Below are 25,926 nucleotides of genomic sequence, written 5' to 3'. Positions count from 1 at the left end.
GTATTAGTACTTGTTAGGTATGTAATTAAAACAGAAATTATTTCCTTAGGATTTTAGGGAAGGGGAAAGGATGAACCATGTAAGCTAAATATTGGCAGATTAAAGTTCAATATTATACTGGTTAAGTATTTATATGCTGATTATAAGTACGTATTATGCAATGCATTTCATCCTTTTCAAAGCAAATTTTTGATGATTAGTGGTAAAATGCTCAGCAGTTTTACAGCTATATAACGGTGTATTGCAGGGTCAAATACCACTGAACATTTACTCAACAAGGCAGTTTACGGATGATGCCAAGCAAGTACTTTACCCAGTTCAGTGTTCTCCCCAGAAATTTTTTTCAAAATTCTTTAAAGCTGGGGGGCTGAAATTCTAATAACTAGTATCTATGAGGGTCCCTTGTACACTCTGAAAATTACAGGTCATTGTGACATACATATTAGGAGATATGGAGGTTTGTACAGAGCTGTGAGGATGCAGAATTCACACGCAGCTAGCAGTGGATACATTTCTAAGGCAGAAATCTGAGCTCGTGCTATGAGATGGGGGCGGGGCTGCCTATGTTTCCTTCACATGAAGGCTGCACAGGATGACACAGAGCACAGAGCAGCTTCACTGAGATCTGTGCATCCGAGGATGAGAGCTGCCGAGAGCTGGGCGGGGTATTCAAATCAGCCGGGCGGAGCAACCGGCTAAAAAGCTCTGGGGAGAACTATGCAGTTACTTTTTTGTCAAAAATATTACATTTAGAAAGCTTTCACTGGTAAGAGAGTAATGTTACAATCACACACCAGATGATTGTTGCCTGAGACGGATGATTGGGCTAGTCTCGGGCGAAAATCTGTACAGTATACCCCCAATGTATTATATCAATCCATCCCTATGAACGACTGCTTTGCACTGCCATGAATGAGGGTATAGCCAGGCACCATTTACTCATCAAACCCACCACCAATTGAACAGAATGGCACTGAAAGTTTACCGGCTTGTTCGTTCATCTGGAAAAGATCACAAAATAATTGTTTCCAGTGACAATCATTTGACATCTGTATGAGGCTAAAGGCATTAAGAAAGTATCATTGATGGCTTATCGGGAGAACAAATGTTGAAAGGCTTTATGGAAATAAAAGTAACATAGATCCATCATCATAAATATATTCCACAGAAAAACATATGTCAGAAATGACATTCAAAATATTTTTCAGTTAAGGAGATTTAGCCAATAGTCCTTCAAACATTGATATGCTTTGCAAAAATGAAAAGCATGTTTGCACTGGGTGTAGTATGAGAAACAAAACCTTGATGGAATGAATGGTGTTTTTGCTGAAATAATCTACCGCTGTGAGTTTCTCTGTATCTTCATTTGCAGTGTGTAGCTTGGAGGCTGTGCTCCAATTCCAGTATAGCCGATGTGATACATTGACAGCAAACTTATGTCCCGCATATTGGCTGGTGCTGCTAATGCCCTTGGGCATCTGTGATGGTAAAGCGATCTGCTAGCCCAGTGCTGCGTGTTAAGTGGCTGCGCTGCTGCAGAGAGCTTGGTGTCAACAAATATAGTCTGTGTCTGCCATTGGATTATAGTTCATAGCTAGAGGGCCTGCCAGAATAAATGCGCAGGAAGGTTGCTGAACTCTGCTATTGAAGTTCTGTAGCTGACTTCCAGGGAAAAATTAAAAAATAATTGGTAATTAAATAACATACCTTTGAATTGTATGATGTTTGTTGCCAGAATCAAGAAAGTCCCATCTACTTGCTTTAATGACAAGAACACTTTCTAAAACCTTTTCTAAAATGCCCACATATCATAAACTGGATGACTGAATAGCTTTAAAAGTTACCATTTTTTCATATGTTTTAATATTATTTTACTTTGTAACATTTTGTTGTAAGTCAGTAAGTAGAAACATGCGGTAATACATCTGGATTAGACACCACATAAATCTGAGAGAAAGCATTTTGAAAAAAAATAAATAAAAATGTACAGCATAGGCATTGTCAATATGTATCCTTCTTTAGGCAGGTTTAAATATTTATAATGCATTTAGGTGTTTTCATTTATTGCTATAACAGGCATTGGGAATACCTCTCCTGCATTTAAAATAGTGTTCAGATCCCCTCATTACAGAAGAGGTAGTAGAGTGGAGTTTGGCAATAAAGCTCACATACTGAGGTTATAATTTCTGTCTGCATCTGCAGAGACATATTTTACAGCAGTGAATGTGACTTTTACTAAATATTCTCAGGTGGTAAGTCAATCACTGTCATTGAAATGCATTTTTCCAGGAAGATCACCTGCAGTGAATGTGTGCCCCTTTATTCTTTGATATTTATTGCCTTGTGTACCTTAAACTGCTTGTAAAAGAGATTTTTATGGTCTGCTAGTGCACAAGTTTCATCCACATAAGCATCAACTCCTTTTCTGATTGGCTTCTTTTAGTAACGACATGAAAACACCTTAAAAGTGAGCTTTGTATGTGCGGACAAATTAATTTTGAGTCAGATGAGTGCTAGGGACCACTGGGTTGTTTGATTAGCTATTCCAAGGGAAATAGCTTAAAGTGCAGCCTGGTATTATTTAGTGATTCAGTAGTGCCTTATTTTTAACAATTTTAAGTTCCCCTTTTATTGGATCAGTTAGGCTTTTTGTAATGCTTGTAAGGGTACTGTGACAACTTTGTTAGGAATGAAGGGAAAATGAATCTAAGCTACTGCATCTGTCTTTAGATTACTGTCCAGTTCTGTTTAACCCCTCAGCTTGGAAGGACATTTTTATGTTGGGCTGCTATCAGGTATTTACAAATGAGTTAGATCCAGTTTCTAAGAACCTCCAGATCAGCTCTGTTCATTGCATCTGTAATCATATATATATGCTCAGCAGAGCTTTCACATGAGAGTTATAGGTTGGCTTCCATTCCTGGCTTCCTACAGTAAATGTTAGTTACCTGGCTTTCTGGAGTTACTAACTTAGAGCAACCATTTAGTCATTGAAGACATGTAGTGATATCATATGCATGTAGTGATATGAAAGCATAGTAGTTACAGATTGCTCTAGAAACTACCCATGCTATTGGGTCCCAATTACAGCTTGGTGCATGAGAGGACACCTCTTCCATATGACATCTTCTATATTTATCTCTGTACAGGTTTTCTGTATCCCGGCCAGGACTTTATCTGCAAGGAGTTTGTATGTTCTCCCTGTGTCTGCGTTGGGTTAATTAGCTTTCCCTCAAAAAGTTGTCCTCAGACCATGTTAATGATATATAACTATGACATTAGATTGTGAGCCCCATTAAGGGACAGTTAGCGACATGACTATGGATTTTGTAAAGCGCTTTGTAATATGTCAACAATATATAAATATTGGCTAATAATATGCTTTGGTGCAACTGGGGACTTAAGATATACAGATCTAATTTTATAACTTACAGAACACCAGTTCTGAGCTCTTTACAAGAGTCAGTGCAGGTTTGCAAACTGTTAATTAAAGGATGTGCTTAGAAATGTATTTTGGAGTAGAAACCACTGGATTCATCTAAAATGTGTTGGTATTCGACCTTTCTTTTGTTATTGATAATGAAAGGTTAGAGCTTTTTTCAGGTTTCTATGAAGGTTTCCCTTTTAGACTAATTTTAATGCTTGACCACTTCATCCCATATGATGATAAAACAAATGAGTTGTGGTTGATTACTTGGGAATCTTACTCATGTATAATAATCCACTCTTAAGCCATTCTCAATTTATCAAGCATGCTTAACAGATACATTTATTAATCTTCACTAAGGAAATATATTATGAATCTAATGGACCTTCAATAATTAAATTATCCATATTGTTGCTTTACAAACGTTGCTATCATTTTCCTATAAGAAGAACATCTTATACTGTATATTTTGATCGATATGCTGGTTTGTACTCTTCTACAATGTGTTTTATTGTTAATTATTTTCAGTGTGAATAGTGCTGTAAATCAGGGCTGAAAGTCTATCAAAATATATTTTGCATAACATTTATAAATAATGCATAACCTTATCAGAAGCGATATGAATTGTGCAAGGCCCTTCTTTTATGTCAGGCTGCCCTTAATTTGATGCAAATGAATGTTGAAATGGTTTCTTTATTGTTAACACAACACAAAATGCTCCTAGTTGCTGGGTTTTGGATGTGACCGCTGTGCAGAATGTATAGAAGTGACGTATTAAATTGCGTCTTTTTTTTTTCTTGCTGTTTTTAATCATAAATCCCTAAATGTAGATGTTAACTTTGTATTGCCACATGTGCACAGCTTAGGCAGTTTTGCATCTCAAGTGCTTGCCAGATATATATCAAATAAATAGTTTTGGCCAATAAACTAAAAACTGGTTGGCCTATTTGGGTAAAAAATAAAAATCATTGGTCTGTGCTTCCAACAAAACATCTGCTGTACTTTAAATGGAGGAACATCTCCTACTTTTCTTAAAGTGGGTTATTTTGTACTTGGTTGTATGTGACAATGGCATACCAAATGTAGAATTGTACCTAATTTGACAATTATCCTTTATTCTTTCCTAAAGATGTTGTGCCCTCACCAACAATTTTATATTAATAGTTCCAACTGTAGCATCTAAATTTATCTCCCATATTACATTGGGATTATCTAGAAAATAAAAGATTAGACCAGTTGGAAATGTTCATTCATTTATCAGTATGGCGATCTTGTGTTGAACATCTTGATCTCTCCATGAAGAATAATAGTGAGCTGTTTTCTAATACATAGGTGTATTACCGAAAGCAAATGATATATGGCAACCTTATTGTTCCAAAATGAACAATCATTTCATTAACTGAAAAACTTCTAGACACAATTTAGTTATTTCTGTAATCAGTCTGTGTAGACACAGGCATAAAGTATTTTGTCTGATATAGATTGTGTTATTTATAAAACGTGGATAACAGATTAGCAACATTGGGAGTGTATAAGGTCAGTTTCCCAAAACTGACCTCATGTTTGATAAATTATTGTTTTGACTATGCAAAATCTAATCTATGAATAGGTTAGACAGTCCAAAGTCATATTTCCAAAAAAAAAAAAAAAAATTGTTGTAATGATATATTCTGCAGAGAACTACATGTCATAATGCCTGTGGCTACATTGCATTCTTCCTTCAACATATTGCTTTGTAATGCAATGATTAATAGGGTTTGTAGTTTCTTATGAATGGCCTGTAGTAGTTTGAAGTCTAAGGGGTCTGTTTTTAAACCGGCGAATCTGGCATTTACTGAAATATTCCCTACTGGAAAATCATCCAGATCCTTGTGTTTCAAAGGCAGTGTTTGATTTTCCACCAGGGAATGTTTCAATGAATGTCAAATTCATAAAAATAGACTCCTAAGAATAGGTTAACTGTCAAGGCACATAATAAGATGGGTTAGTCTGTATTTTGAAAATGGAGGGTCTTCCTAGATAGAGAGTTCAGTAAGGTACTCTAATAGAGCGGTCGTGTGATACAATGTTCATTTTATGAATTAGTTTTGCTTTTGGACCCCTTTAGGGTCTGTGCCTAATTTTAGGACTAACGGTCGCCACAAATCTTACAGGTAAAAGATGGTGGCTTGACATCGATTAATCTTTGACTACATTCCTGGGTGTTTTCTACCAATGGGCGAGTGCCTTCCATATGTTCAAACTTATGTTTGCTTATTTTCATAAAAAAAAAAAAAAATAGATGCGAACAATAGCTAAATGTTGCAGATTTTTTAATTGTTCCCATGCCTAATGACTAGTTTTGATGTTTGAAAGTACTTGTAATGACTAAAGGGCTCTTACCTGGGCCTTAGTATAAGGTACATAATCAATATCCGTATTCTTCTCATCCAAAAAAGTCAGGTTGATATATTTATATAAGTTTAATGTCAGCTCTCTATTTTTTATTTTCCTGCTAACAATATGCTGTTGGCTCTGACACTCTGTTGGCCCGCCAAATAAATTCTCCTGTTACAGAAATTTAGTACTTGTCAGAACCAGGGAAAAAAATTGGTATGCTAACATGCCAATATGCATATTTTATCTTCTATTTTTCTAAAAGATCTTCTGTTAAAAAGGTCCACTGTTACTGTATAAAAAGTATTGTATTAAGATGGTTGAATGCAGCAATTACATTTGTAGTATTGCCATACCTATATCTGCATTTCCCCTTTTCTTTTCTTTTACATAGGCCTTCATTTATATTTTCTCCACATTTACATGCAGATCAACCTATAGCAGAGACACGTTACATGGGTTGGGACAAACTAATGAACTGTCAGTGGTGCATCAAGATTAAAACAATATGAATATAGGTTCTATATGAAAAATTGACACAAATAAATATATGTAATTAAAATTGATTTTCTTATTACTGTATCAACTGGTATGGTATGAAATATTAAAGGAAATAAAGACATGAAGCTCTGTGTTTGCATTTAGAATATTGTCATGCATTTTTATTTCATCTAAGGACTTCTTTGAGTGATATTTTTTCACCAATTGTTGTCTTTTTACAGGGCTCTCTACACATATGAGGATGGCACTGATAATCTCATGTTGGCAACATCAGGAGGTAAGTGGCGATCTCTCTTTGTACCTTTTACAAAATCTACAGTTTTTAATAAATTCTATGAATTGAGTTTTTTTTTTTGGTATTATTTTAACAAATTAGTTTCTTTATTGATTGGTGCATGATTGGGTGTCTAGCAGATCCACCAAGCCCAGTCTGTTTTAATCAGCCAATCTGCCATACCATTTTCACCATCAGACTCATTCACTAAACTGGACAAAAAGCAGAATCCACGTACAATGAAGTTCTGAGCACCTTACCTTCCCCTATGTCCCAATGTTGGCATGTTTTATCATCCCTGATGCAATGTGAATAGAGTGCATGTGGGTGTCATGACATAATTTCTGCTATTCCCACCTGGAAACATGTATGCAGAGGTGGCTATGATGGAACCCTGAAAAGCATCATAGCCACCCAAACATCCAGCAGTTTCCAGCAGCAAACAAAAGCAGTTTCCTAGAAAAATTATTGTATACTTACCTCTCCTGTGAACCCTGTCTGTGACCTCCTGCTACAGTTTCTGTTAGTCTTTTAGGTATTTAAAACTTCCGAGATAGTCATATGCAGTAACCTGTTTGTAAATGGGAAATCCAAACTCTTCATTTCCTTGAAGAATTCTTTATTTAGAGTAGTGTGTATAGTGGTGAGTGGGTGGCCCTAAGGGAAAGAAGGGTAGAGTTAGCTGACAAATGGTATAGGAAACTGTGGGACTATTAGGAGGATGTAGCAGAAGATGGTAAAGGAAACTGGGGGACTATTAGGAGGATGTAATAGAAGACCTATTTGGAGGGAAAGTATTTAGCCCTGTTACTTGAGAGGTGCAGGGTGGGAGGAAAAAACATTTGCTCATAGTCATTTTAGTGAAACACCAAAATGGAGTCCCCGAGGTGGGAATTGAGTACCTTGTGATAAGTCATGTTGCAACTGTCCAGTTTAGGAGGCGTATCCAGCTCAAGACAGAATTTAAGCAATTAATAAACTAAGGACAGATTTATCTTGGAGTCTTTAAAAGAAAAGAAAAAAAAAAAACCTTCCTTTGTTTATTCCTTTTGTGAATTTTGGGATATATATTTGCGAATGAACCCCCTTATTACCCAAGTAACCTTAGACAAGACAGACATTAAATTGTTAATGGAACCCAGAGAGATATGCTATAGTGTGTGAAGGTGAGAATATTGCAGCGGGTTCTCAAGGCCTGCTGCTACCAGCTTGAAAATTTATTGTTCTGCTTGGGTTCACTCCTCATATCCTTAAAAACGCTTTTTAGTCTGCCTACCTACATATATCTTTGTCTATGTTTTTCTTATATATAGTTTTATTTTTTCAGGTGGAGGTTTGCATGACCTTTCCAGCCATTTTGAGAATCAGAAAGTGATGTATGGATTTTGCAGTGTAAAGGAGCCCCATGCCATGCTTGCTCGATATGTCCTTATAAACTGGGTAAGGCTTTTGTGTTATGTCATGCTGTATCACTTTAGCCTATGACTACTGATTTTTTTATTTTGCAGTTTCATTGTTTGAATACAGCTTTCCCTATGTATATCATTTGTCTCATCCTTTTCTTTGATGTAACAATTGCAGGCTTCCAGTTAAGTACTGTCTGGGGGTGGCATCATTTTGAAGCAAAGCAAATTGAATTGGTGGTGCATTGTCTAGTTTTTATCAGAGATAGGCTTTCTTTTCTGCTGCAGGCCCAAAGTAGAGTACTACGTTTTTATTCACACCAAACAGAAAAACTAAATAGTTAGTAAAGTTGCATAATATTGCTGGACTTTACCTCTCTTAAATTTTGTGATAGAGCAGCCCCTTGTTACAGCGTGATATGCATCATTTTTTGTTAACCCCCCCCCCCAATACAACGCTAGGAATATGCCGCTAATGTTGGAAATAAACCAAGCTTTAGATGTTTAGATGGCCACATTTAGGTTTTTTTTTTTTTTTTTTTAAAGCAAACTGATATCTAAAGATAATGTAGATTACATTTGCTTACAATATATCATTCTGTACTTTAAGGGGCCCTTTCACACTATTGGTTTGTGTGTACATGCATTGTGGTATAATTGAATTACCACCCCACAGTGATGTGAAGGGGCCTATGTACTAATACAGAGACACTAACTTTAGTATGGCTAAAATTGGGCAAGACTGGAAAAATTTTTCTGACAGTACAGACATGGATCAATTTCTATCTCGTTGCTGCAAGCCCATGCGTAGCACAACCCCAATGTCTTCTGTGGGCTATTTCTTGATAGGGTAGATCAATGTGGGCAGGCCATATAGAAGTCAAAAGCACTGTAATGCACTGGCAGCAGAGAAGAGCTTACAACAAGGCAGACTGATATTCAGTACTTGTCTGCGCAGTTTCAATTTTTACTATTACTCCAGTGTCCTAATTCATAAAGGAATTTTGACATTTATACAAACTAAATGTATTGCTCAATTAAGTTATATATTGTCTTTTTTTTCCTTTTTTGACAACTTTTCCATATATTGGATGTCCTTTTAACACATCTGACATTTATTTTAAAACATTGGTTGATGATTTCGTGGTGGCAGTGTTTCCCCCTAGTGGCAACAGCCTTTAAAAATGTATTTTCTGATTGAAGCAAGTGTATGAAAGGCCCATTTGGTTCTTTTAAATCAGATGTCTTGGCACAATGGTGGAAAAAGTGCAATTCTATAGTGCGTGCACATTTCCACAAAAAAATGCCTGTTGATCCACCACAAATCCAATGTCCTGCTTGGGTCTGGAAAACACAGTGCTTTTGCTGCACTAAAATCCTAAGCAGCATTGTCAGGATTCTTACCTGTTGCCTACCCCTCTCTGTAGTACTCCATATGCAAACAATCCTTTTTTCCAGAAATATAGTATTTGTGTACGTGTGACTCTTAAGAACCCACACAAACGCTGTGTGTAGAGAAAAGGCTGTAGGGACATTATAGTTCTGGAGGGTAGGTCTGCCTACATAGGGAGAAAACAACCCCCACCAACTAGCCTTTCAAGTATTTAACAAGCATAGGGATGTCACAGGGATTAATGACAAACATTTCTTACTACAGGAACATGGCAAAAAGTATTACTGGGGAAGATATTGGAGGTTTTAGGGTACATTTTGGGTTGTGCGGTCAATGCTTTAAAAACATTGCTTTCTGGAAAAGCTACAATAGCCTTTGCTTATGATGGCAAACGTTTAGCTGTGTTGAAGGCTTCTCCCATTCCTTTATTTCTTTATGCAAGTATTCAACTAAAACATAGAAAGTTTCAATGTATTTGCTTACGATTTTGAATTAGCAGGCCTAAAGGTTTCTGTAGCTGCAAATGATCTAATTTTGGCCATTTAAAATGTGGATTTATCAGCCATACCAGATAATGCCCAAGACTGCTTGCGCTGCTATGTACTGTGGTTTTTGGAATGTTATATGTGTTATACACCCTTGTAAACAAAAATGCCTCCCTGTACACATTTAGAAGTAATATTTCAATGTTAATTCTGTAAAGGCTGATGTGTATTTTTTTTTCCGAAGGTTGGAGAAGATGTTGCAGATGCCAGAAAATGTGCTTGTGCCAGTCATGTAGCACATGTTGCTGAATTTTTCCAGGTATGTATTATTATTAATGTACTCAGTAAGCAATAGGAAAATAACTGTAACTTACATCCAGAGAGACTGTTTGGTGAATACAGTTTCAGTAAGTTTTGCTAAAGGTACTTGTGATATTAATTTATCCTAATTAATCTTCCAAATCGTCTGTTTGTACTATGTGGGCCTTATGTTTGTACTATGTGAGCCTTATGTTTGTTTCTTGTCTCCTGATTCATCCTATTAAACTTGATAAGCAAAGATCAGTTTAGGTAATGCAGAATGGCATTGGGGCTGACAATATACTACTAAAATACTTTGTTGCTTTAAGCAGTACACTTTGTCTTCAGCTTACAGCTGAACTCACTTGCAGCCAGTAGCCATTCAAAGAAGGGTATACTCACGTTGTATAATTACAATTACACCTGTATCGTATCTCTGTTATGGCAGTATGTTGGTATTTTGAGGATAGCAGGCTCCTGATGTTAGATGTTGGCTTTAGAGGACACCCTGGCGGCCTTCTGTGCTTTAAGGTTAGGAAAGACCATCTTAAAACCCGATCAAATAGAATGGAACAATAGCTACAAAATGGACCTGTCACAATCTAGGTAGTACCTGTTTCCTGGAAACATCAAACTGTAAACTGAAAGTAGTTGAGGAATCAGATGTTTCACGGACATGGCAAAGGGGTATTTTTTGTGTTTATTTGCTAGACATTTATTGTAGATGAATCATATGTTAAATGTGTTTAAAATTATAGTTATTGATTTACCTTCAGTGAATGCTTGTTAAAGGTCACAATTCTTTTTTTTTGTCCATGTCCATGTCCAATCATTCCATGTCCACAAACCTTCTACGATTCTGATTTCTGAAGATACAAATACTGTGGGTAGTGTGTTCACCACTGTAACTAACTACAGGCTGCCATCCAAATCAACAGCATGCTTAAGGGCCATTTCAGACCTTCAGTTTGCCACATGGTTCTGCTGCAAGCTCCACGGTGGTCCTATCCACACCCATTTAAGTGAATGGGAGTGATTGGCAACAATTTTGTGCATAAGGCTGTGGTGGATCACAGAGAAGTTCCAGAAATCATAAAATCACTTTGCTTGCCTCTTGTACTGCCCAGCAGTGTTTGACTGATAGCAGATTCTGAAGGTGGGCTCATGGGGAACCTACAAATACAATGAGGAAGCCTAGGAAGTCCCAGTGCCTGCAATGAAGTCACCAGAGGTGACAGTGTGTAGAATTTTCACCCCACTCACAGTCCTATCCTTTCATGTGAGAAGGTTTGCATCTGCATCACAGAATTTGTATGGCTGCAAAAGGATAAAACATTTTGTTATCTAGCTTATGATATGTTTTGTCCCATTTTTCTGGAACAGCTTGGTTATTTATTACAATTTATTTTACTTAATACTTATGTTTCTATTCAAATTTTATTTTTTAGGGGGTCGATGTCATTGTGAATGCAAGCAGTGTGGAAGACATAGATCCAATGGCTATAAGCCAGCGGCTATCTAATGGTTCTGGCCGTCTTGCTAGTCCAGTTCTGCAGCGACTGCAGCTCCGAGAAGATTCTGATTCTGTGGTGAGTAGAGCAGTATGCACAATGCAAACTCATATGTGGGTGTATCACAACTGGAAATGTCACATTTTATCTCCTCCACAGGGAACCAATTACCAGAAGACAAATGCCGCTGTGGAAATGAAACGGCTCAATAGGGAACAGTTCTGGGAGCAAGCAAAAGTAAACCACAATTTTATTACTAATATTTACCTTGTTTTTTTATGAATGAACATTTTGACCCCTGAATTATTTTGTAGGGAAGCTAAAATGATTGTTTGAAAGTATGTTGTATTTAACACGTCATCTTGTGGTTATAGGAACTTAAAGTAGTTCTTTGTTAAAATTCTTCTTTCTTTTAAATCAGTGGGGTGTCAGTGTTGGCAAGTCACAATATTTTTTATTTAAAAAAAAAAAAAACTTGTGATCAATAAAATAAATTTAGAATAGGACACATGATTTCTAGGCACTAATCATTTTTGTGTAAAGTCTATTGTTTTTATTTAGGTCTGATATAGAATATCCAAGAGGCTGCCCCCATATACAGAAATCATTAGAAACAGTAGAAAAAGGGAAGGTTTATTAACACACACATAATTTTGGATTTCCCATCGCTTTTTGTCATGACAACAGTGGTTATTAGTCTAAATACAAAAGGAGACCTCACACACTAAAAACATTACTCTTCCGAACCCTAACCAAAATTAAAAGGAAACATTTTGGGTATAAATACATTAACATAAAAAGTTTATGCAATCGCATTAGTTTGGTTCACTTCTTACGGTGGCTCAGGGGTTAGCCCTCTGGCCTTTGCAGCGCTAGGTCCTAGGTTCGAATCCCAGCCAGGACACTATCTGCATGGAGTTTGCAGGTTCTCCCCGTGTCTGTGTGGGTTTCCTCCGGGTACTCTGGTTTCCTCCCACATCCCAAAAACATGCAGTTAGGTTATTTGTCTTCCCCCTAAATTGACCTTAGACTATATTAATGACATATAACTAGTAGGGACATTAGATTGTGAGCTCCTTTGAGGGACAGTTAGTGACATGACTATGGACTTTGTACAGCGCTGCATAATATGATAGCGCTATATAAATACTGTGTAGTAATAATAATAATGATATTTCAAATTGCTCATATGGGACTGTCCTGCATAATCCTTATTTTGTCTTTCAGGGTAGCTCTGGAATTGTAGATTTGTATAAAATATATTGACACCTCATGCATGTTTTAGCTTCTTTATGGTAGCTAGTAGCACCTGTAAGGGGGTGACATTACTTGTTGCATCTGAAATGTCAGGCTGAATTTGTTAACAAGTGCAGACTTAATGGAGTTACAGTTCAGCTTCCCTTTTCTCCAAGACATCATAGCTTTGTACTAGCTAGTAGTTATGGAATCATGTCCCAATTTACTAGGAAGGTGATTGTAGGAATTTGTTTTTGTAATTTTTAATCCAGTAGACAAAAGCCTCAGTAGAGCATTTGGAAATTACCTTTCCAAAAATCATGTTTTAATATCTTTCTTTTGATACTTTTTTGTTTAAAAGCATTTAGATGTGATACTCCAATACAGCATTTTTAAACCAGGGGTCTTTGGAACCCTAGGATTCCTTCACTGGTTGCTTAGGGTTTCTTGAGCAATTTGACTCTCTCAGGTCAGTTTAAGTGACACCAATGTTCTTTTTGGCTATCTGTAAAGGTGACATTCTTCCCATTGGCCAGCATAGTAAGAAACATTCTCCCTACTGACCACCACACTAATGTAATGTGAGCTATGGATATAGTAATTTTAGCAGAGGTTCCCTAAGGGTCTGAAAGTTATTTCAAGGGTTCTCTAATGTTAAAAATGTCCAGTAAAACTGCTCTAATATATATATGTATATATTTATGCTGAAATAATCTAAAGTGGAGTGAAAATACTCTTTCTGTTGCGTTATCATGTAAACCTTTTTTGTTTGCCCTACATGAGCAAAGCAAATGTTCCCACTTATTTCTTTAGAACACACATTCATGTGTGTCATTTAGATGTTTTATTATAAGTGTTCCTCATGTGAGCACTGTAAATACTTCTTTACCTTTAAAAGGCTGAATCTATATAATCATGAATGGAAAAATAGCAAGCTACCTAATTTATTCTGGGTCTTACAAGTCTAACTCAATGAGCAGTGTTTTGTATGAAATCTACATAGTAAGTTACGGTGATCCTTTAACAAGGACAGAGTCCTAGTACTGCATGTGGTTTTGGCTATTTGCTCTCCATTTTCTTTGTAATTTTCTGTCTATGTTATTCCCTGGTCACTAACCACTGCTGCTATCCCTGTTTGCCAGAAAGAGGAAGAGGAAAGAAAGCAGGAGGAAAGGCAGAAAGCACTGGAGGAGAGGCTTCGCTTTGAGCAAGAGCGTATGGAACAGGAGCGAAAAGAGCAAGAAGAGCGAGAGAAGCGTTACCAAGAAAGGGAGCAGCAAATAGAGGAACACAGGTGATTGCGTCTGCTCATTAGGTTTGACCATATAGATACATGCTTTACTGCACCAGTGCAGAATTTCTTTCTGTCACGTGTCTCTTCTGCAATAAAGGACCTGTCTCGTCACCATTTTTTATTTCTTACATTTAGTTCTGCTTTAAGGTCATAGTTTTCAAAAAAAAAAATAATGATGACATCACGTCAGAATGACATCCAGGATACTGCAATTTTTAGAAGAGTTCAGATGTGGCAGTCACCCTAATATTTACCTAAAGGGTTCCTTTAAGCTAGACTAGCTGTTGACAAAGGGCATAAAATGCGATAGAATCCATGAGATGTCACCTGAAAGGTTGAATATTTGGCCATGTTATAAGGCAAAATCCTTTATTAGGTGGCTTAGTGAACCAAACTTGAACCTTCACACAAAAACCTCCCTGGCAGTATTCCTGATTGTGGCTCGCGTCGGACTTTTCATACCAAAAGTGGTAACCCTGAGCCACACTCGAGGTGGAATTGCCAGGGAGTTTACCAAGTCCTACGTGGTTCCCATGTTCCAGCAGCGTCCTCCAGCAATGCCCGGCATCTGCTTCCCATGGCGATGTTGGCCAGGCATCACCAGGCTACACAGATGCCGCCTGGGTAAGAGGGTGATCAAAATGCTGTGTAGGAGATGAAGTTAAGAAGAAAAAGGAAATCTAACAGGACTGCCATAAGTCTAAGCAAAATTTGGGGAATAATTAGTGTTACTGGGAAATAAAATATTTGGCCCTATGAATGGCCTCAAAATGGAGGTATTTAAACAGTACATATCTACCAAACAGGGTGGAGGATAGGGGCAATAGTAAACAATGGGGATGTAAAGAATTAAAATGTTGAAGAATTTTTGACACACATGCCTATTGGGTCCTATGTTTGGGTGAGAGGAAAAAGCTGTTGGTAACCATCCTCAAGCCCAGGGAACCCTTCCCAAGGGATGGAAGAGATTGCATGTTCCACAGTCCCTCATTGATTAGGAGGTGTGAAATGTTGACACCAATAATACCTACCAAAGACACATAGGAGATATGGGCCATATTCTCAGACCATATAAATTTAGGAAAAGGCTAAATGCACCATGCAAAAGGTGTCCCTTGTTGTGCCAAGGTCTGGAACAAGTACACCAATTTAGGTAGAACATTCAATTTGATTATGTTTATATGCCATGTACACATTCGAGGGGACTATGTTTTCTAAACCAACGTCAGCTTTTCAGTAATTATCCATAGTTTTTTTCTTTTTAAGCAATTATTCATAAAAAGGTTATAATTTTTGTTTTCCACAATGCTCTAGAAATTACCCTACTTTTTTGCATCTTTTGGCTGTACACAATATACCCTCCATATAGTACTGTTATTGGTAATTTATCTTTTTCATCATATTTGATAGTATAAATTATATTCTTTCATAATCTTCCGTGTTTAACAGATTATGGTATGCTATGGGAAAAGGTGGTAAATGTACACTCATTTCTACTGCTTAGGTGGGTGGATTATTTAACGTTCTTTCATGTATGTAAACAGCTGGGGTTTGTTCATACTATGTTGATATACTTGTGTTAATGTGCATTTGTGTGCTGGGTTGCTATTTATTGTTATTGGTACCCCAAACTCTCCTTAATTTTAATTTCTAGCACAATGCAGGGTCACACTATAAGGTGAGCAAAGCCTTGCCAGGAAATGTGATTAAAAAATCTCTGAAACTATGAGATTTTATTGGGTTATACAATTTCATATTCTATTTTAACTTATATGTATTTTGTTTAGGTAGTAATAGTATGCTGGAGAATTTTTTTATTAATGTTGATCTGTTTCCCACCTGTTTTTCACATGAAAACTGGTCCCTAAGAACTTGTTTTAAAAGATTTTTTAAAAGACACAGTAGTATATTCTGTTGTCTGTTTTACCAACAGAAAGAAGCTACAAGATGAGGAGGCAGAGGAGGCAAAAAGAAGATTACAGAGCAACTCCATATTTGTGAGTCAGTCTTTTGAGTTTCTCACTATTTTGATCCCTTGTATGTGGCCAGCAGTGCTTTATTATTGTTAATAGAACTGTCTGTTTATACCCTGCCAGATGGACCAGAGAGACGAGGATGAGGCAGCCGAGCAGAAGAGGACAGAAAGTGAAGTGGAGGTAAATCTATCTTTACTAGTATGATACATTAAAATGTGGCAGTGATCCAATTATCTTTGTAATAGTCTGGACAAGATTTAATCAAATAAAGCAATGTTAGTCTCAAGCAGGCATTAACGTATGTTAACCCAGGGCTTAAAAATCATACTGGGTGTATTTTGCAACACATGAACATTTTTGTTAAATATATATTTCCCATTTTTTCAGTTGCCATGTGATATCAAAGCTTTTGAAAGTGCAGAACCAGGGCTGTTGGGGGGTGATGGGAAAGCCAGTGATATCACAGACTCCCATGTACATTTTTTTATGTGTGAAGGACTCCACTTTATTAAGCAGTACAGGCAAGTAGGCATGGATATTACTGATGGGCTTTGCTGGCTGCAATATATGCTCTGCATTGGTACAGGCATATTGTAGTCCTGAGCACACAAGGATGGAAATAATAATTATGCAATTAAGGCAGTAAAATTCTATTATTAACCTCTTCCAGGATTGACAGCCAGGGCTGGAAGGATCGTCAGGTAGAAACTAAGGAAAAGTATTTTACACAATAAACATTTGAAAACTACATCTAGAAATCCCTGCTGCAACACACAAAATGTGTGTTTACATAAAAATTAAAGGAAAACATCAAGTATGCCGAAAAATGCATATACTCACATGGAAAAATGCTTTAATACCTTGGGGATGTACGTGACCATTGAAAAAATATTATGAATAGTAATTGTTCAATAACTTTAGCTTGCTAATCTTGTATTGGATTTATTGTCTACGTTTACCAGAGCTGTAAAGGTGAAGAAATGTGTACTCCTAAATGTTAAATAAAATGCTTAGCTTTAACAGGATGTAAAATAGTGCTGTGGCCACAAAAAAATTTAATTTTGGCTAATTTTTATAATTAAAAAAAATGAAAGTGAAATTGAAATATGAGCAGTGCCATCAAATTGTCCAAAACATTTATTGACATATTTAAGTTATTGTATCTCATTAGTTAACAATACGGCTCATTGCGGTCTAAGCTGCTCCCATCCAAATGAATGGGATCATTTGAATCATTCATGTATCATTTGTCTGCATGCTGTATAGGATTTGCACCACAGCTACATGCAAATGTGGTTACCTGAGGTGTTGTTTGCCTCACCCAACTGTATAGTAGCAGTTTGCTGTACACTAAGCCTTTTAATGTTGCCTTTAACTGTTCATTTCTGTCTGCATTTATATGTCTAAAAACAGTACATTGTCTTTCATGAAAATTTATCTTACATTGTAGACCTGTGAGCCACACTCAGGGTTACCGCTCCTGAGGTTAAAGCACTCTTTAAATCTAAAACTGATTTTAGAAGATTTTTCTAGTCTTGTGTTTGCAACCTGTTTATAAAGATTACCTGGCACTCTCTGTGCAGTAATTCCTGTACAACGTATAGACGTATAACCTGTATTACTGTATAGGCGATATAGAGCCGTTTTTTGCAAATTTACTTATTTGAGTGACTAGTTATGATGATGTGTTCTGGTTTGAAATGTTAAATTAATTGCATCATATTTGCTTATATGCATAAACTGACCACAGCCATTATGTAGTCATATTAGAATTATGTAACGGTTCTGTAAAGATTTCCTCCCAACAGGAGGCTGCTGCCATCATTGCACAACGTACAGAGAACCCACGGGAATTCTTTAAACAGCAGGAGAGAGCTTCATCAGATGTTAATGTCTCATTATTGCCCCCTCGGACAGGTATGTGTAGATTTATTGAGGTGCTTATCTTTTCACATTATGCTGTTTAATAGGATGCTTGTAGAAGTACCTGTGTGTATCCACTATACATGTCTAAACCCAGTATGCACTCATAAACACTTTCCTTAGGATTAGGCAAACATTGGATCATAATTTTACATTGTAGATGAGAGAGGGGATAATGTATTTGCAACGTCACAATGCCACACAGACATCTTCCTTAAATTGTCTATTAAGATAGTGGCTTTAGGGGGCACATAGCATTAGTCAACACCTTGTATCTTTATGCACCGTGAATGTATACTGCTGTTTGTCCACTGTTATTCACCTAAAAATTTACAGATCTGTTACCTAAAGATTACAAAGCATTGCAGAATTTGGATTTATATGAATATCTATATCTATAAATATAACTATATCTTATGTTTAGGCACAAAATCTTGGTGTCTACCTTTCTATTTAAGACCTGCTCTATCCAAACTGATAGTTCAGTTTTGCATGGTTGCTGGCAAGTTAAATATATTGGCATTTTATCTTTCTTGAGATGTCCAGCAACAAGATATTTTACTAGAATTCCCAATTCTGCCAGCATTTGAAAATATTGCAAATTTATCATCCTATGTTTCCTCTCTGGACCTAATGTTACGTACCAAATAATTGGTTGCATCCAGTTTTAAGAGATTGGTTCTTGTAATATATTAAATGTTAACTTCTATGTTGCATAGTTTCTATAAAGGTAAATCCTACATCCATGAATGTAATTGTAACTATTAAGTTTTATTTACTTGGAAACAAAATGTTTTTATTTGTGTTTAGTGGTATAGTTTTTTTTATGTATAGTAGAAAGTTTTTAGCGCTAGGGTGTTTATTTGCTGCACTCCACCCTTTGAGTGCAGAAAATAAAGTCTCCAGTCTTTACGGCGTTTAGTCCTTATAGAGAAAATCCTCCTCAATAGATGTATGTGCACTAGAGCAGGAAATGTGCATATGCAACAAAAGAAAAGTCTCTTCCTAATGGGGTTTGCCTTTTATTTTTAATATTTTGTAAATATTTAATTGTAACATATTATTTATTTATTTTTATTTTTTTGTGATTGAGTTGCTTACAACTTCAATATTCTTGTTCTTGCAGCAGTGAGAAGCTCTTCAGAAGCAGGCCCTCCTCGAACTCCTGAAAAAGAACGTCGTAGTAGTCTAGGTGAAGATTGGAACAAATCCATAAGTTCAGACCAGCCTGTCCAAGATGGTGCATGGGCACAACAGGGGCTCACAGAAGATGTTTTTATGGAAGTACGTGATGAGGATGCAGGCTTCCCTGATGCTCCTCAGTTGACAGGTTGTGAAGATGAAGCAGTAATCGAAATGGGGGAGGCCAACCTGATGTCGGACGTCCATCCAGAGCCACCAAAAGAAGCTTCAGACCTGCTGGATCTATGGCAAAACAGTGAAGCCCAAGAAACTACCTGGACAGATGGAAACTTGGTAACTTCACATGAGGACATCCAAACAGAGCAAAAGCCTTCAGAAACAGAGGCCTGTCCTGCTGTCCCTGAAGAGAACCTTCTGAACTTTGAGGAGCTACCACAACCACCACCAACATTCTGTGACATGGAGACAGAAGAGGATCCACAAAGCATCATTCACATTGAGGGCCCTCATCAGATGACCCTGAGCTATCAACATGCGCTACAAGAAGCCTCTTGTCACCAGCCAGAGCTCACAGACTCTCTTCTGACAAATGGTGAAACTTCACAGAGAGAAGGAGCTCAGGTGTGCCAATATCCTGTTATATATATTTTTTTTTTAATAAGGGGGTCAGTCTATTCGGGACTGATATTTACTTTTTTTGCCAGTTTACTGCATCATCCTTTGAATTTCTATTTTTCTCCATTATATTGTCAGGTTCAAAATGACTGATGTCTATCAAATGCAGCTTTTTTGAATTGGCTGTGACTACAAGGAGGAGCAGTGTAAGCTCATAGGTAGCATATTGCATGCAGCTTAGAGTGCACTATAGGAGTTTTGGAGGGGATACAAAGTCAGGCCGCTAAATGAATAAAAATGATTGAAAATTGCATGAGTACAGGTTAATAAAAAGTCCAATGCAAAACAATTAGGATCTTATATTAAAGCTGGACCTTGGACTGAAAAAAAAAATCACCCTTGCAGAGAGCATCCTTTCACACTGCAAGAATTAATTGCACTTGAAGACACTTCACTTTGCTGCCCATCCAGGCACAGGACTCCTGCATTTTAAGTGATGATGCTCATGTGCTGGGACTGATTGGGCAACAAAGAGAATTGGCTTTGGGGAACCAGTCGTGCAGAGTGGGGGAATCTTGCAGGAATGAGGAATAGAATAGATATTTTACTTTATTGCTGTAAATAAGTAACCCTAAGGAAATCCCTAACAAAACAAACAGACATAGTGTCATTTCTATACTGAACTTCAGTTTAATGCTCTAAATCTTGGGCTGTACAAATATTGTCAGAATACAGAGACCTGTGTATTGGTATGCTAAGTATTTGTTATACCTTCTCCTGATCAGTATTTAGGTCTTTATATTGAGAGGTCACTTTTTTCCCCAGTAGATAATTGAGATCAATACAGAAAATTTGGCAGGTCTTTCTTCATTGGCTTTGCAAAAGACACTGGTTTGGATCGTCGAAATCTATAGTCTTAAAAATTAAAGAAGCAGTTCGGGAGTCTGATCAGTGGATATTTTCGGGTGACTTTCTCATACAACTTTGGGTTTTAGATTGTTACTTGAGCCTTGCCAACGGCATGTGTTTTGTGTAACGTCTCACAGAAGCACTGAGCAATGTATAGTGTACAATACTTTGTGTATCCAAACTCTAAAGCAAAAATGTAATATATTAATTCTGTTTACCAGTGCCTAAATGGGGTGGCTGCAATAGTTTGATTTTGCAGGGTTTTTTCTTTTTATTTCTTGTTTATGTGGCGATCCTGGGTTTTACACATTTGTTGTCCAATAGTGACCACACTTATTGCATTGTATCTGTTGAGGACCAGTATTGTGAACTAAGGTTGTTACACAGAAAGTTTTATCTTTCTGTATCTGCAGAGAATGTTAATTAGCATGAAAATAAAACTAATGGCACCTGCTATTTCTAAGGTTGAATAGGCTGCAATATAGTACAGTTATAATACAATATGATTTAGTAATCATAGGTTTGGCTATTTTCAACACTTATAAAACCCATATTAACCATACATTAATAATACCATGCATGCCACTATAAGTATACATATTTGCAAAGTTTCTTTTGTCAAGCTACAAAGGCACTCGTGCTTTTTTTTTTAGATAATGTCCCCTTCCTTTATGACCTCCTCTGTTCCTCCTTGTCTTGGTGGTTGTCCATTCTAATCAGTAGGGTCAACACCTTATTCAGACAAGAGAAGCAGTGTAATGATTTTCTGGTAATCATTCTGAAATGCATGGCATGGCTGCAGCACTAACTTACATCATAAGGGCAAATGTAATAGCAATTTTTAATACAAATATTACATACACTGACAGCATGGGACTTTATTTGTAATTCTAATAGGAGGACTGCAACTAAAAGTTTAGTTTTTAGGCAAACTAGTGTCTAAACTTATTCTATACACATATCTTTTGACCAGATGTTCTTTTCCAACCTCCCAATACTTAATTGTATATCTGTCAGCTGCATGTGAAATTTTTAATTTTCTTTTAAATAGTGCAGATGTACCAAATACTCTGTAACCCATATTACCATACATTATTAATACCATATATGCCACTGTTTTTACTTAACTCTTACATTTGTTACCGCTGAGTTAAAAGCCAAATTTACATCACATAATGGCTGGTACACCTTAAATAAAAAGACATTTATTTTGTTGCCCATGTATATTTATCCTAGCCTACATGACTATCAGCGTCAGCCTGGTATTTTATATGGTGACCCCTGTCAAAACATCCCCTTGATGTCAAATGTTACAAGGCCTTATGATCGCTTTAAAATTTAATTTCATGAGTTGAAGGTGCATGGTTGTTGGTAAAATTGCTTGAATTGACCATTCTCAGCTTGTAAGGCCTAATTACCTGGTACGGGTTCTCTGTAGTTAATGGTGTGGGTAATAGTTATATTATGGTAAAGCATACATTTTGAGCATTTAAAATATGGGTACAAGTGACATACAAAGATCACTATCATGATATTAGCAATACCCCTGTATTAATTTTTTTTTTACTTTCTACCTCTCTAGGCAAGTGAAGGATATTTCAGCCAATCTCAAGATGAGGACTTTGCTCAGACAGACGATGTGTCAGCAAAAGCTACTCCTCCAGTGTTTTACAACAAACCACCAGGTAATATTTATTAGTGATACACAGAGGTTAGATTTGTTAAACAGCTACAGTTGGCTATAGAAGGTATGTGTGTTGTGGAAGCACAGACTGCTGAAAAATCTTTTACCTGCAGATTTCCATATATACAGTACATACATGGTCAAATCACATATATAACTATAAGATAAGGGCAAGACCACCTGGGCACCAACAGCTTGAGTTTCATTCCACCACAGTGTTTACTTAGTGTGTGAAAGATTGTTTTTTGATGTCTATGAGGGCGAATATGCAAACACAAATATTTAGACCAGAAACATTTAGGAAGGCTGTGGCTGCTAGATTCAGGAAACAGTGCCTACAGGACATGGCAGGTTAGAAACATGTTTAATCAGAAAAACATTTTTAATTCATTATTTTGAATGTGTGTTTTGTTCCTCCGATAAAATGTACATTTTTACCTAATCCTGAGGGATTAGTGGGTTGTGGTTTTTTTTTCTTAACAGGGCTTAATTTTTACCTTAATCCGGGATCTTAGGTGCCAGGGAGTACTTTAAGTTACCATGTCATTATTAGTACCTGCCTTAAACGGTTGTAATTGGTGTTACTGAGAAATTAGCAGCGTAGGAATGCTTTACCATAACACTGGTTAAAGTCCTCCAGCACCATATTATATGGTTTGTCTACAAATTGTGGAATTTAAATGATGAGCATCTATTAAAGCGTACCTAAACTCAGACAACCCTTTTATGTAAGGTAAAAGTGCAACACCCTTTTTTAAAAAAGAAAAAAGGATGCAACACAGCTCCCCCCCTTAGGCGTTTGAGAATGAATGGGAGCGCAAAGCCTCCGGGATACCTATGTCACGTGTATCCCGGGATGCTCTTGGATGCTCCCTCTGCTCAGGCCTGAGCATTTCGGGCATGCGCAAAATGAGCCTTTTTGTGCAAAGAGAAAAATTTGCTGATCTCACGCATGTGCAGTGAGATCGGCAAGTTTTGTTTCCATCCTGCGTCACCGGATCTCACGTCTGGGTCAGGTGACGTAGGAAGAAGAACCAGGAAGAAGAGTGGAAGATGGCAGGGACGGATGCCGGGACGACACGGGACCTGATGCAAGATACCTCCGGATGGATAGTACTGCCCTGCGGGATTTCAGTTCAATTCAGTAATTTTTTTTTTTAAGGGTAATGTACTTCAGCCCCAGTCAGGTTGAGACTTTCATTTTACAATTGGTTTGTGGTAAAGATCTAAATATGATTATAATATAGGAGGTTTCCCTCTAAAAGACATTAGATAATGCTGCACAGGGTGTGCAAACTTGATCTCTTTGGAAGTCATATCATATGATAACACTTGAGAGGCCACTTTGCCATGTCCTAATTGCTGTAATGGAAAACGGTGTTTTCGGTCTTAAAGAATATAGTGATTTTCTAATAATTTGCAGCTGTAATTATGGACATCTAGCTTGAGTATGTGTGTTTCATATTTTTCAGAGATTGATATTACATGCTGGGACTCTGACCCTGTGATGGAAGAAGATGATGAAGAAGGAGGCGGTTTTGGTGAAAGTGCTTAGTAAACTTTGTCTGTATCACGCGTGCCCAGAACACGTATTCAAGAAAAAAAAATAATGTGATACAGCCGTGTAACAGCGAAGTATTGTAGTAATGGCTGAGGCTTCTGCCCCTGCTGGAGCCGCGCTAATAAGACCCTGCCTGTTTTCCCCACACTTTACCGCCATTTGAGAATTTAAGGGGTGGGACACAGGCTGTCACTTCTTTCCCCACCTTTCAGTTATTCTTTTCTATATATTCTAATAAGCCAAGCATTGCTGGCATCTTTCTGCTTTGTTTGACAAGTACATGGGGAGTGCAATTACCCCTGTAGATTGAGCAGAACTCGTGCATCAGAGCCAGGAGCCACAGCCTGATGCCTGGCTCCATCAGTGTTACTGGATGGATTTTTTAAAAATATATATAATTACCTTTTTTCTTTGACCAGCTTGTGCCGACTGCCTTTTGCGTTGGGATTGGAGGATGCAGAGAGGATTTCTTGTTGTAGTTATATCTTTGTAACTTGTTCCTGCAGCTTCTTTTTTTTTTTTGAGGAAACAAAAATAAAAACTTATGGCAATAATTAACCCTTAGTACCCCTGCACAACCCCACAGGGCAGGTGGGCATATTTTCCTCTGTAGCACTCCCCTCCCCTCCATATTATTCAGTTGCTCTGTGCTCCTATTTATTCCCTGGATGTGGGGGTGACATGCCTTGTTCTTGGATCATAAGCTCCTGCTGGTAGGTTAATGGAGAAAGAGGGAAGGTTGTGCACACAGATTATTTTTTTATTCTGTTGCCCACCTCTTTGACTCTTTGTGCCCATCGTTTTATTACCTGCCACAAAGCTTTTTTTCTTTTTCATGTTTAGTACTGTTCTGAAAGCACAACACTGTACAGACTGTGCTCGTGTGTTAATAAAGGAGTCTGGATCCAACCATTTGTGATTGCTGGTTTTGTGTTCAGTCGCTATGGGAAAAGTTCAGTATTGCACGTGTCATTATATAATGACAGCTACATTTATTCAATTATGTGGATGCATGTTTGGAACACAAAATGTACAGGTACATACCAATTCTTAATACCATGTTTGGGTTTTTAGTGAGCAGTGTACCTATAGGAAAGAAGTTGAGAACCACTGACCTCTGTTTGCCAAATGTAGGGGTAAACCTATGAATCAATGAATGGTATATTTACCAAACATTCACAGCAGGTGAATCCTCATCACAGTCAATCCAAGCACATTTATTTAACAAAAAAAAAAAAAAAGGAAGAGATTCATGAAAATTGATATAAGATGACCATGCACATCACAATCTGATTGTGCAAACTAATTGTCTAACAGCTGTACGTAGGGCATACCTGATATTTTGAATAGGATGTTTAGGAAGGCCCTAAAATAAAAAAATAAAACTTAAAGGCATTGGACAATGTGTAATGTAGCTTTAGGTCTCATATATATTGTGCATCATTTGAATTAGTAATTTATACAAAAAAATGAACTATTTTCAGAAGTTAGTCACAGTACCACTTACACGATCATATTGTTGTTATTCTGGAAACGGATATTGAAATGTAATAATGAAAATCATTTATAACCTACTGTTCAACCAAAAGAGTTATTAATTCCCTATCATTTTGAATGATATAGTAGTATAGTATTATGAAGTTATATTTGTGTATAGTGGTGGTTTTAATTTTGTGGCCTTTTAAAAGGTAATGTCGTCTATAAAACTATTCATTACAAAACATTCAAATCCAATCTATTTTGTTTCCTTTTTAGTGTTTTTGTGACTACAGGTTGACAATCAAAAATCCAGCAACCTCCGGACCTGAGGTGCGCCGTGTTTTTTAAGTTATACTTACCTCCACACACAGGCCAGCCTTCCTCTGTCAGCACCCGCAGACATCTGGCACAGTTCCAGGGAGCAGGCAGCAGGGAC

The 25,926-nt window shown here is 37.2% G+C and overlaps 1 protein-coding gene across 4 annotated transcripts in view; it reads left to right on the top strand.

Annotated features, from left to right (window-relative positions):
* Window positions 1-24,920, top strand: part of DBN1 (drebrin 1) — a 50,409-nt gene extending 25,489 nt beyond the window's left edge. The window contains exons 2-13 of one of the 4 annotated variants that reach the window (XM_072401012.1): window positions 6,526-6,581; window positions 7,906-8,018; window positions 10,104-10,178; window positions 11,608-11,748; window positions 11,830-11,907; window positions 14,049-14,200; window positions 16,134-16,197; window positions 16,297-16,356; window positions 17,985-18,093; window positions 19,226-19,863; window positions 22,349-22,451; window positions 23,923-24,920. In XM_072401012.1, coding sequence (XP_072257113.1) covers window positions 6,526-6,581; window positions 7,906-8,018; window positions 10,104-10,178; window positions 11,608-11,748; window positions 11,830-11,907; window positions 14,049-14,200; window positions 16,134-16,197; window positions 16,297-16,356; window positions 17,985-18,093; window positions 19,226-19,863; window positions 22,349-22,451; window positions 23,923-24,005 — 1,672 coding nt within the window. In that variant the 3' untranslated portion in view covers window positions 24,006-24,920. Of the gene's footprint in view, window positions 1-6,525; window positions 6,582-7,905; window positions 8,019-10,103; window positions 10,179-11,607; window positions 11,749-11,829; window positions 11,908-14,048; window positions 14,201-16,133; window positions 16,198-16,272; window positions 16,357-17,969; window positions 18,094-19,225; window positions 19,864-22,348; window positions 22,452-23,922 lie in introns of all 4 variants that reach the window. The other 3 variants (XM_072401011.1, XM_072401010.1, XM_072401008.1) reach the window with 3 other exon arrangements.
* Window positions 24,921-25,926: the final 1,006 nt, after the last annotated feature.

Source organism: Pyxicephalus adspersus, chromosome 2 (genome assembly GCF_032062135.1).
Source record: "Pyxicephalus adspersus chromosome 2, UCB_Pads_2.0, whole genome shotgun sequence".
NCBI classification, from domain to species: Eukaryota; Metazoa; Chordata; class Amphibia; order Anura; family Pyxicephalidae; genus Pyxicephalus; species Pyxicephalus adspersus.
Note: the sequence above shows the minus strand (reverse complement) of the source record. Positions and strands in the feature narration are given on the sequence as shown.